The following is an 11,957-nucleotide window of genomic DNA, read 5'->3' as shown; positions in this document are numbered from 1 at the left end:
AGGGGCTCAAAGGCTGTGCTGAATTCCAGGGAGACAAATCCACAGCCTTTCCCTCACCCACCAAGACGGTCACCTGGCCATGGAAGAGCAGGTGGGCCAGGCAGGACCTGCCCCTCCTAAAGCCAGACTGGGGCTGAACCTGTGGTTATCCTGTGTGCTGTGTGCTCACACTCAGGATGATGTGCTGGGCACAGGGCCAGGCTGACAGCTCAGTAATAATCAAACTGCCCTCGTACACACACTGGCCCTTTGCTGTTGTTTCACCCCAATTTACCCCAAGGAGGTTATTAAGAGAAATCTCAGGTACCCTCCCTCAGAAGGGCATTGTAATAAACTGTTTATTTCAAATTACAAAAACAGGGCTGTCTTTGGGGGAAAACAAAGAAGAAGAAATTAAAGTTACTTCTAGGAAGCAGCAGTGAAGTGGGAAATGAGGGAAATAGCCATATTTTAGCTGAACAGAACTGACACAGTAAAGCTGATGGAAAACCTAAAAACACAAAGGGAATTGGCTCATATTTGTACCTGATTGGTATACAGCATTCTACAAAGCATAGTGCAAAAACAATACCCACTGTATTTAAATATTAAAAATACCAAATCAGATTCAGTAGTTGATTTTTGATACAACAGTCACAGGCTTCTATAAATGGTGTTGTCTGTTAGGTGGGTTCAGTATTTGGTCCCGGTTTTCTTCATACTTCTCTATCATTTTCTGCATGTCATGGTCAGCTCCAATAACCTTGGAAAGAAGATGAACACTGGAAATAAGTGACACCATAAAACTTGGTTTCTTTTGAGCAGAACAGAACAGGACTACCAGTGCAGCCAAACTGGGATATTCCTAGGGATCTGCCCCAGCTGCTTTCTGCTGGGAATTTGGCATTCCCTGAAAAGCCACACGGCTGATCCTGCAAGCAATCCCAGTGAACAGCCCCTGAAATTCCACTGCAGAGATGGCAGACCCCACTTTTATGGGTTTTTAAGGGTTATCAGAAAAGCAGATTTATTTATTTTTACCACTACACAATGCTCCTATTATTTGGAAAGCACAATCCCCCACATGCTAATTGGTTAAAATAATACTCACAAGTACTGGGCAGGAAACTTCAAACAGTGCACGTTTAATGAGCCACTCTTCATAGAGCTCATGAATAGCTTCTAAATATTCCTAGAAAAGAGGCACTGGAATAACACAAATGCCTAGGGATGACAGACACACACATTGCAATCTTTATCCACTGAGTAGTTAAGAGACACATATAAAAGCCTGCAACACGTATCTTCCACTAACAAAAAATAAAAAGCATCAGAAGGTTTTTGAGAAAAATTAATTCCCAGTACAAAGTTTAACTCCAGGAAGACCTCAAAGACACAGCTTACAGGAGCACAGGGCTCTCAGCTCCTTTCAAGATCAAGCAACCATGATTCTTTCCCACAGGTAAAATGTGGTTCAGGGTTTTAAAGAGAAAAATACAACAAAGGACAAAAAGGGCAAGGCTGCAAAGAATATGTATGGGAGGCACTTTCTGTGTCAATACATTTCCCTCAAATTCTCAGTTCACTTTCTCATAACTCAATTTCCTCTAAAAGCTCTTCTGCCTGTCATCAACTGGGGTTTTTTCTTCATGGAGACCACTTCACATTGCTCATTCATAACTGCTCCCCTCCTCTTCAGGAGAGCTGCAAAATAACACAAGGGCTCTTCAAATCCATTACAGGAGGATTTATTCTCAAGGCAAAATTTCACATGGCCCAAAATTTGGCTTTTTGAACAGATCTCCAACTGACAATTGCTTCTCCTGAGCCACCCACCCAAAGCTGCAGAGGGAACTGCATTTATGTCTGGTCAGGATTCTTTAGAAGCCTTCTGGCACGAAGGGCCATGCTGTAAATTGGCACAGAAAGTCACTGTTGCATCACCACAGTTTGTTTTAAAGCAGATTACCAAGCTCAGAATTTTCAAGGTGTTGCTTCTTTTCAGCCACAAGAGAGACACTTTTCATGCACAAATATCCTGGTGAGAGCAGACAACAAAGTGCCCTCAGAAAACTCAGCACCTGCAAGCTCAGGTATCCATGGTTCATCTGCTTTTGTGCCACTTAGTGGTACAAAGGCAATTGACTTTTACATCCTAGAGAAGATTACCAGCTGATTAATACTGCACCTAAAGTCAGCTACAGTGCACTGATGACTACAACAGAACACCTGGGAGAGTCAGCGTGCATGACAGAGAGTTTTTTAAAAATAAATTAAAATTCAATATTCAGGGTTCAGTTTGCAGTGGAAACAGCTGCACCGCATTTTGGCAATATACTCAAGACACAATTTTAGTATTTAGATTGGAATCATTCCATTTCCAAAGCTCCTTGTAAACACATATATCAGAGGAAATCCTTACCAAAGGAATGACTTTTTCCTCTTCCCTGCATCGTGTCTTTAGCCTCTCATAACAAACTTTAGGAGATGTCTGCAAATAAACTGCAGGAACAAAAATTTTAATAGTTATGTTGAAGGATCAGCTTTAAAAGCAAAGAAGAAACTCACTTCACAAACTATAGAAGGGAAGGATCCTGGCTTGGGCACCACCACTGGACCTCCCCTTTGGCACTACCATGAATCAACCCCCTGAACCACCCACAAAGCCAAGCTGTCTGATGGTGCTCACTTCCATACTGAATCATGTGATTATTTATGAGCCAATAAACAAGATTTTTTTTTTCTCCCAGAAAGGACACCCACCCATAAACACAGCTCTGCAGACTCATGAAGATATTACCTATCAAATCAACTGAAACATCAGTGTTGTTCTGGATCCAGTCAAACCATTCACTTAGGACAGCATAATCCACCTCTGGCATTTTTCCACTGCACAAACACAAGAGGCATCACTCACTGAGCAGCATGTAGAGATGAACTCCAAACTCTCATTTTGCTCACCTGACTAGAATCACTCTCCATTTACTACAACATTTGTGAAAAGAAGGCCAACATTATGCCCACCCACACTGAAGGCCACAAAAACCATTGTTCGTAAAACAGAAAGACCAGATTTTTTTTTTTTTTTTTTTTTTTAAGTACTCAATGGTATTTATTGCTCAGGTTCTCTGTATCAGCATCAGTTCAAATCTGTCCCAGGGCATGTCACCTGAAGGGCTGGCTCTGCTGAGCAGCACCAACAATTCCTTACAGAAGCCACAGTAAAAGGCAGCAAAAATATAATGTCAATGTGTCAATAGATTTAGTCCCACTGTAAGAAATATTTGTGGAAAGAGTAGTGGAATATCCAATGTGCTTAACTGAAATTCTGAATTCAGAGCACAGAATGTTGCAGACAAATGTCTCAAAGTTATCTCAGCAACAATAATAAAGTATCAGACAACTCCAGTAAAAGGGAGTCACTGAGGACACGTTAAGAATCACATACTAGGTTTTTATAAGTGTATCAATGTTCACTTATTACCATATTCCTGACTGTCAAATATTACTAACTTTACAATAGCCTCTCTTCAAAACTAGTGACAGTAACACATACTCCAGTCTTTCCTAAATGCTTCTGCAATAGAAAACTTTTTAGAAGATGGAGCTGGGAGGCTCCTGTGCTCTCCAGCTGAATGATTAAGACTAGTTGTGCCACTTTAAATACGACTGAAGAAAAATACTCCACAGACTTCTAAACCAGTTCCCTAGCAACTTGCTTTGATCACTTGCAAAACTGAGCAAAAGTAATAAAGATATTTCCCTAAGCATGGAAATCCCTGTCCCTGTTTTCACCACCTCCCATCTTGATCTGCCACCCAGAAATGGTCATTGCTGCTCCTCTAATACCTCAGCTCATGTATAAATCAGGGTAGCAGGGAACTACAGCCAAACTCTGACTGTGCTACTTTTCTCCAGGATAGATGGGGGAAGCAGGAAGGATGAAAGGAATTGGAAGTAAGAAGTTCTACCCTAAAAGACAGACACATCCAAGTCAATTCTGCATTGACCTGCCCTGCAGACAACACACCATTGCTTTCCCTGGGTAATCCTGGGAGGACTCTGGATCAAGATACATAAAGATCCAGGAAATATAAAAGGCACAAAATGGTGTTTAAATTTCCTAAGTTTGCTGACATTTGTCTCCTATCAAGTCATGTTTTTACTGCTTAAGTCCAACATGAACAGAGCACGTTTTCAATCATAACTAGTGATGGATTCAGAGGGACAGTGAACTGCAGTGCCCACCTACAGCACACCCTGCACACCCATGTGCACACATTTAAAATTCACCCAACACAGCCAGATTGACTCATTTTTTAATGTGCCACTAAACAGCTACTTCCATACATTCTGCAGTTATTCCTTGTTTTATTTATAATCCTTTTACATATCCTTTTCTTTTGGCTTGCTGTTGGTACTATCAGCTGCCCTCTAGCTTGCTTTAACAAAACAAAGCAAATTCCTTTTTTCCAACATTTAAAAAGTGCTTAAGCCATAAAACATCTTAGGTGCCCTTAAAATTGTTATATTAATTCACAGAGTTAAAACAAACAGATTTAGCCTCATAGCAACTAAGTCTTTGGGAAAAAAAGCACTTTGTCTACAATGAAAAACGAAGTCAGTAACTACAAATGAGGATATTCCAGGCTGCACACACTGTGTAGACAGTAGGGATAAATAATGTGTGTCTCTCTCCACTTCCAAAGGCACTTCTGTGGCAGAGAGGTGCTCGTGCAGCATGGATGACACCTTGTGGCACAAACTGGGTTTGTCCCTCCATGCCACTGAAAAACCCACTAAAACCCATCTGTCACACTCAACAGAAGGAGCATTCCAAACAAAGAAACAAACCTCTGACTCTTGCACTAGGTATAGGTGAGCTATACCTAGGGCAGGTAATAGGTGATTCTTCTTTACTCACAGCCTGCCAAGGCTTGCAGTCTATTGTGATCCTGGCAATCCTAAATGTGAGCAAGAGCACAGGATTTGAGTCCTTGCTTGCAAGAAATGCCAATCCTGGATGTCAGGTTGGATAACACTGCCCAGTTCTCTCTCTCCTGTAGTCTTATTCTTTATATCCTTGCAGGTTTTTACCTGTCCAGCATGTGTTTAATTCAAGAAAGATTTGGGTATTCAGCTGGAGAGCAGATAACTTCAATAGATGGTGTCTAAATAATACTGAGTGCTAAATACTGAGTAGCACTGCTGAAAAAGATTTTCCAGAGTCCTACAGGAAGCAGGCAGCACACCCCACACCAAACACACTGCCACTCCAACACAGAACTGGCAGATTTCACAGGCCCCTTAAATGCACATTACCAAAGAAATTATCATTTGATTAGATATGTATTTAAAATAATGAATCCTAGAAAGTAAAGTAGAAAACCACATCCCATACCTTCGATACAGGTTCTCCACAAAAACATGTTTTGCACTGTGAATCGATCGCTCCATCATCCTTATGGGGGAAATCTGCAACATAAAACTTGACTCTACATTTTCATGCTTGTTTCTTTTCACACTCATATGGCACATATGAAACATAATTTTAAGATGTTGTGAGAAACAAACTTACTGGGAGGGTTGGAGCTACAAAACAAAGACTCCTGTTGTTACTCTAGTTTGTTATTCAGACACCAGTTCAAAGCTAAGTGCTCAGCAGTCAGCTGAGCAGTGGAAGGTAACTCAGTACAAAAAAGAAGCAATCCACTTGGGATCTGCAGGACAATGGGAACTATTGCTCCCAAATTGCTGCCCTATCCCATGCATTGCTGGGTCACAGCACAGGGCTGACATCAAACACATTCAAGACAGGAAACAGGACTTTTAAAAGAAATAACTGCAGCTGACAGAGCCCTGCCCTCAGCCAGTCCTGCATGTGTTCCACCAGCACTTCATGTTGGAGTAGGGAGATCCTCTGACACTCCCCAGCCTGGCAGAGCAACTTCTCACCCAGGTTTCTGCACATTAACAAAGCAAAAATGGCTCCAACAAGGCTCAAATAACAAAAAAAGCTCCAACGGAAATACAGGAAAATCCTCAGGAATTCTTGAATTAACTTCTTCAACAGAACAGGACTTCTATTGTCTTGGGAAAACACTTCTTCCAAAAACCTAATGATTATATATGCCACTTTCAGATTTGGCACCACTAAAAGTTTGCCCTGACACGAACTCAGAAAATTGAACATAAGAACAATCAGTAAAATATAAGCATGGCATCTAAGACCAGATCTTGTAATCAGGGAATCAAAGACAGCATAAAATGTAACAAAAGGTGCTTGAAAGAGAAAAGAATTAAGAGATCTTGATAAAAAGGTAGGAAGTGAAATTTAATCTTAAAAAAAAGAAAAAAATTACAATGAAAAAAGGAAGCAAACCATCTGAAAAAGCAATAGAAAATGGAAGTATTTTGCATAAACAGAAAAAGCAATGGCTAAACTTGTACTGGACAGCACAAAGCAGTACTATGAATTCTAACACGAGATTACTTGGTGTTTGCCAAAGATATGAAATCATTAAATTACAGACAAGTCACTGACATGAAATGAGGAAGACATTTGTTCAAGCCTAGCTCCAGAGGGTGTGCCCAAACAGCAGGATCAGTTTGGGGAAGCTGTGAGCAGGCAGGAGGCAGAGGTTTTATCCCCAGAGCACACACTGGGCATGTCAATCAATGTCTGCACCACAGAAATTCCTACTCACTGCAAGAACAAAGAATGAACACACACAGCACCTTAACTCTTGAATACAAGATTAAAAGGCTTTAGCACTCATAACCACATCTAATTATTCTTAAAATTAAAAGAAGTTTCCTCACCATGGGCCTGGTGTGCTGCTCCAGCATGGTCAGCTGGACATAGGTCTGCAGAGTTATCCCCCACCTTGAAGGATCCTGGTACATTAAGCCCTGGGGCCAGAGATTGAAGCAGGACAGATGGACACTTGTTAAGACAAACAGCACAACAGGAAGCTGGGTATGTAGGAAGCTTTTGCCCTACAACAGCATTGCACTAAGTGCACTAAAACAGCTGACATCAGGTTTGACAAGAATTAAGTGATCATTTGCTCTCCACAATGGAGATGAAGAATTATGGCCCTGTCCCTACAGACACTGAGTGGGAGGTTGGCTGAAGTCAGCAGGAATTACTCTGCACATTGAACAGCTGCAACCAAGTAATGACAAAAAACCTATCTACTCTATTTTTGTGCATTGACAGACTCTCTGTACACCCAGTGCACCCAGAAATCATACACTGTTCTAAGTATGGTCTGGGCCTCAGAAAAGGTGTCCTTTAACACAGGCAGCTGTTCTTCCCAAAGGATCCTCACAGCAGCTTACAGGTAGCTGTTCCACTTTCTGATTGCTGCAATTCCACTCACACATAGAACTTAAAAGAAACAATCCATCCTGCACAGCAGAGAAAGGCTCTCACTCAAAATAAAACATCATTCAGTGTCTGCTGGCTGAGGTGACAAGTTTTTAAGGCAGCAGCACAGCTTCAGCCCACAGGTCTGACCTTCTCCTTTCCTCCCTGCCAAGATCAGACTTTCCCAGTGCTCCAAGGCCACTCTGATGTTGTGCAACACGTGCCTCACCCCTTCGCTAACAATCAGAAAGGCATCAGCAAGCCCCAGGAAGGTCAATTTACTGTTCCAGAGGGTCTGTGCTAACACTCACGGTATTTGACACACGGTAGTGCAAGTATGGTTTGGGGTGTGTCCCCACCACAGACGGCAGAGCCTGGGCACAGATCCCTGCCTCAGCCACCCGGGGTTTGTGCAGAGGGGCTGAGCCCCAAGCACAGCACTGGCAGCAGGGACCACTTCCAGCAACCCAGCAAGGCTGGTGTGCAGCTGCAGCTGGGAGCCAGGGACATCACTGAGAAATGGAACAGTTTCAAGAAGTCCTGGCCACCCAAAAGACAACAGAAGCGCTCAACACCTCACTGGGCTGAATTTTCCTTATCTGCAGCAGCCACAGGATCACAGATTCACACAGTGTTAAGGGGTTGGAATGGACCTCAGAGCCCACCCAGTGCCACCCCTGCCATGGCAGGGACACCTCCCACTGTCCCAGGCTGCTCCAGCCCCAGTGTCCAACCTGGCCTTGGGCACTGCCAGGGATCCAGGGGCAGCCACAGCTGCTCTGGGCACCCTGTGCCAGCCCTGCCCATCTTCACAGGGAAGAGTTTCCCCGGCTTCACAGAGCAGGTGCTCCAGGCCCCTCAGCACCTCTGTGGCCTCCTCTGGACTCGTCCCAACAGTTCTATGTCCTTTATATGTTGGGGGCACCAGAGCTGTTCACAGAACTGCACTCAAACAAATTAACTGATAGGATCCAGCCCTCACCTCGAGTGACATCCTTCCCTTCTTTGCAACAGGCACAAGCACATTTAGAAAACAACTGCCACACTCAGGGCTTACCTTCCTGGGAACTGCTTTAACACACACCCCACATTTTATATGCAATGTTTTTATTACATGCATGTCTTAACCACAGTAGAAGATCTTTTGCTTCATGGAGCTTTAGTTTTTGCTGTGTGAGATTTGGATCACACCTTTTGTAGCAGTTTTGCTGGCTGATAAAAAGCCATCACACGTGTCTTGCTAAAAGTCACTGTAACTGCAGAAATAATTTCTGCCACTTACCAGGATATTATGACCTCGAACATTCCTCCACTTGCTCAAGGGTTCCTTCAAAACCTGTTTAAAAATAATTACTCCATTTTAAATACATCTTACATTCAAAATACTTAATGTGACCCTACAAGTGTACAACTATTTTTAAGGAATACTTGTGTAGTAAATCAGAGTATTCAGACTTGTATTGGAAAGCTCATCCTTAAAATCAGCACTGAATTCTATAACACAAAAGGTAATAATGAACACTGCTAAAAATAGAGAAATGTCAATATCCAATGTCTTCTTAGCGTTTTTAAACACTGATTAGATTAGCCCAATTCCTCACAAATTAATTTATCAGAAAGTAACACTTGCCAGCAAAGGAAGAGGATCAGACTGTTACCACATTTGTGTTCATTTTATTTTTGTGTTCTAACAAAATGTATTCAATATTCCACAAAATGAATCAGAAAAGCTGCTACACTGAATAGATAAAATCACAAGAGACCTGTCTGGTTCAAACAATAATACTGTAGAGTCAGACCTAGGAGAATCTCATCAGCCTGGGAACTTAAGTAACTACTTAAAAATACTGCACTGTATGCAAATTAAAGTCTGTTATCCTTTGGATTAACAGTTAATTACTTCATAAGGACAATTCCTGTTAATTTCCCAAATAACATCCGGCAACTCAGCATTTCTAGGAGGACTCCTAAAACTTATTACCAAATGTGTTGCCAAGTCTGCTGGGGAAAGCATTAACATCCGTTGTACAAAACCAATTGTTCACTGAGGTTTGACCTTGATTTTGTTTAAAATACTAGCCTGCCCTTCCCCTCACCTGGTTCTAAGCAACATGAAATCAAATATCAGATCAGTTTAAGAAATCTCCTGAAACAGTTCTAACAGAATTCCCTTCTTTCAGAAAAGCCATCTATTCACTGGGATCTCTGTTACAGGCATAGGTATTTTTACATAATAATTCTTTTCTTTGCTTTTACCAGACCTAAGACTTCAGTGACATGAAATGACAAACAGGCAAGTCCAAACATGCTCATGCTCTGTGGGTTACTGTTGTTTTCTAAAGGTACAAACTCTGATTCACAGGTTTTACTGGTATCTTGGCATCCAGTACATACCACATGTGATCTACATTTCTCTGCTGCAATCTGACAATAAAAAATTGGGGGGGTGCCCTAGTAAGCCCCTGGCTCAGCCCCTGCTGCTCCCTTCTCACACACACACCCAAGAACATGTTGGATCTAAGACAAGCAGCTGCTCAGGGATGGAAATAAGGACAAAGAAATGTGCACCCAGTACCTCAATGCTGGTAGTTTGTGCAAAATAATCCAGGCATGTTGTTTTTCCACTTGCAATGTTGCCCTCGATACAGATCTGGTGAAAAACAGAGTCACTTTGAGACCCACAGTGGGCAGAGCAGTGAACAGTGTGACAGAAATGCACCCTGCCCATTCCAACATGCCAGCTCCCTACACTGGGAAGAGATTATTCCATGGGAAGGCACTGGGGATCCATTTGGATGTTGTCATTCTCCCAGACCACCACTCTTCCCCTCCCTGCTACCCCCACAGCCAGCCCCTGCCCTGCTTCCAGCTTCCTTCCCCTTCCCAGGAGCCTAGGGCTTCCAGAGGGTCACCTGCTGCTCCACAACACACCTCACAGACCTGACTCCCAACCTAAAACAAGTGCCAGCTGAAGTAATCATTTCAGCATCCATTATATAGATAGCTTCAACCTTAAGAGGGATCACACTTTTATTTTCAGAAAACTGAACAACTAAAATAAACTAAGAGTATTTTTTTACAACTGTCTTAAAATAACTTCTAGCCCAGGGGGGGTTATATAAGGCAATGGCAAGGCTACACATGCAACACTGAACCCAAACTGCCACCTGTCCTGACAGAAGTCCTCACAATTTTTGCATAGATCTCCCACAATTTTATTACAATTTTTCAGAGGAGCCTTGCACAGAGTATGACCCAGTGACTGACCTGCCACTACACAGTGACACAGCTGTGGCCTATGGTTGCCAGTACACACACACTCAAATTAGAATGGGATTACAACGAAAGAGGCTGCACTTTTAACTTTGTTTTCTGAACAAAATGCAAATACTTACAATTCTCTTTATAGCATTTTTTTTAATCAGATGCTTATCTGGAATGGAAATAAACAACAGTTAAAATCAAAGCAGTATTCCTAAGTTAGTTATACTGAGCCTCTTAATGCGAAACCCTCCAGGACATTTTTAGGTTCCCTGTGACTTAATATGACTATTTTCAAAATTATCAACCTTCAAGGTTTTACGTAATTATTGGGTCATGTAACAGACACATTGTGGCACTGACTGACACAAGATTTAGCTGAAGTTCTCCACTGTCCCCGACACTAGAGTCTAAAGTCCCACGAATGCTCACACTTTCACCAGATTTTTGTCACATCTGCGGCTCCTCAGTGGGTTTGCACTGGGGAAAAATGAATTTGGGAAAGACCAGCTGGAGCAGCACTCACAGCCCGGCGGGGTAAGGGTGAAGATTACAGAGCAACTTCCAAACAAGCACCTTACACCTCAAACCGCGGTAAAAAACCTGTCCAAGCCCAAGCTGAGTTTACAAGACCCTTCACCAGCCAAGCATGGCAGGAAGGCAGGGACGGGAACGGCGGTGACGCCCGGTCAGAGCTCCGGTCTGACCCTGCTCCTGCTCCCCCGGATCCACCCCCGGGTCTGACCCCGCACAAGGGTCTGACCCCATTCCAGGATCTGATCCCGCTTCAGGATCTGACTCCTCTCCCGGGTCTGACCCCGCTCCATGGTCTGACCCCGCTCCATGGTCTGACCCCGCTCCTGCTCCCCCCAGAGCCGCTCCAGCGCATCCCAAGGGCCCGCATGGAGCCGAAGGCGGGCCCTGAGGCGCTGCCCGGCCCATCCCGACCCGTCCCAGCGGTTCCGCCCGCACTTACGGCCGGCAGGGGCGCGGGGCGGGCCCGCTGTGGGGCCGGGGCCGGGGCCGGCACTGCCCGCGCCCCGCCGGGCCAGCGCCCAGGCCGCGCCCCGCCGCCACATGGCCCATCCCCGCTGCCGCCCGGAGCCGCGCCGGACCCCGCTCCCGCCTGCCCCGGCCCTTCCGCCGCCGCACCATCACTTCCTCCCTCCGGAGCTCTGAGGCGGGGCTGATTCACTGCCAGCAATGGCCCCGCCATCACCTGTGTCATCGGCCCCGGCATCTCCCCGGCTCCCAGGGCCGTCCCGGGGTCCCGGTCCCGCCGCGCAGCGCCAGGGCCGCCCGGCCGCCATGGCGCGTCTGGAGGTGGACTGGGCCTTCCTCCGCT

The 11,957-nt window shown here is 44.4% G+C and overlaps 1 protein-coding gene across 1 annotated transcript; it reads right to left on the bottom strand.

The window, feature by feature from the left end:
- Positions 1-299: 299 nt before the first annotated feature.
- TK2 (thymidine kinase 2) lies at positions 300-11,937 on the bottom strand. The gene is made up of 10 exons (XM_033069436.1): positions 11,832-11,937; positions 10,747-10,784; positions 9,927-10,001; positions 8,634-8,687; positions 6,802-6,891; positions 5,381-5,454; positions 2,780-2,868; positions 2,402-2,481; positions 1,091-1,171; positions 300-742 (listed from the first exon to the last, which is right to left on the bottom strand). Exons 1-10 carry the CDS (start codon positions 11,920-11,922, stop codon positions 644-646), a joined length of 771 nt encoding a protein of 256 aa, XP_032925327.1. The 5' UTR covers positions 11,923-11,937; the 3' UTR covers positions 300-643.
- Positions 11,938-11,957: the final 20 nt, after the last annotated feature.

This window comes from Catharus ustulatus, chromosome 11 (genome assembly GCF_009819885.2).
Source record: "Catharus ustulatus isolate bCatUst1 chromosome 11, bCatUst1.pri.v2, whole genome shotgun sequence".
NCBI classification, from domain to species: domain Eukaryota; kingdom Metazoa; phylum Chordata; class Aves; order Passeriformes; family Turdidae; genus Catharus; species Catharus ustulatus.
Note: the sequence above shows the minus strand (reverse complement) of the source record. Positions and strands in the feature narration are given on the sequence as shown.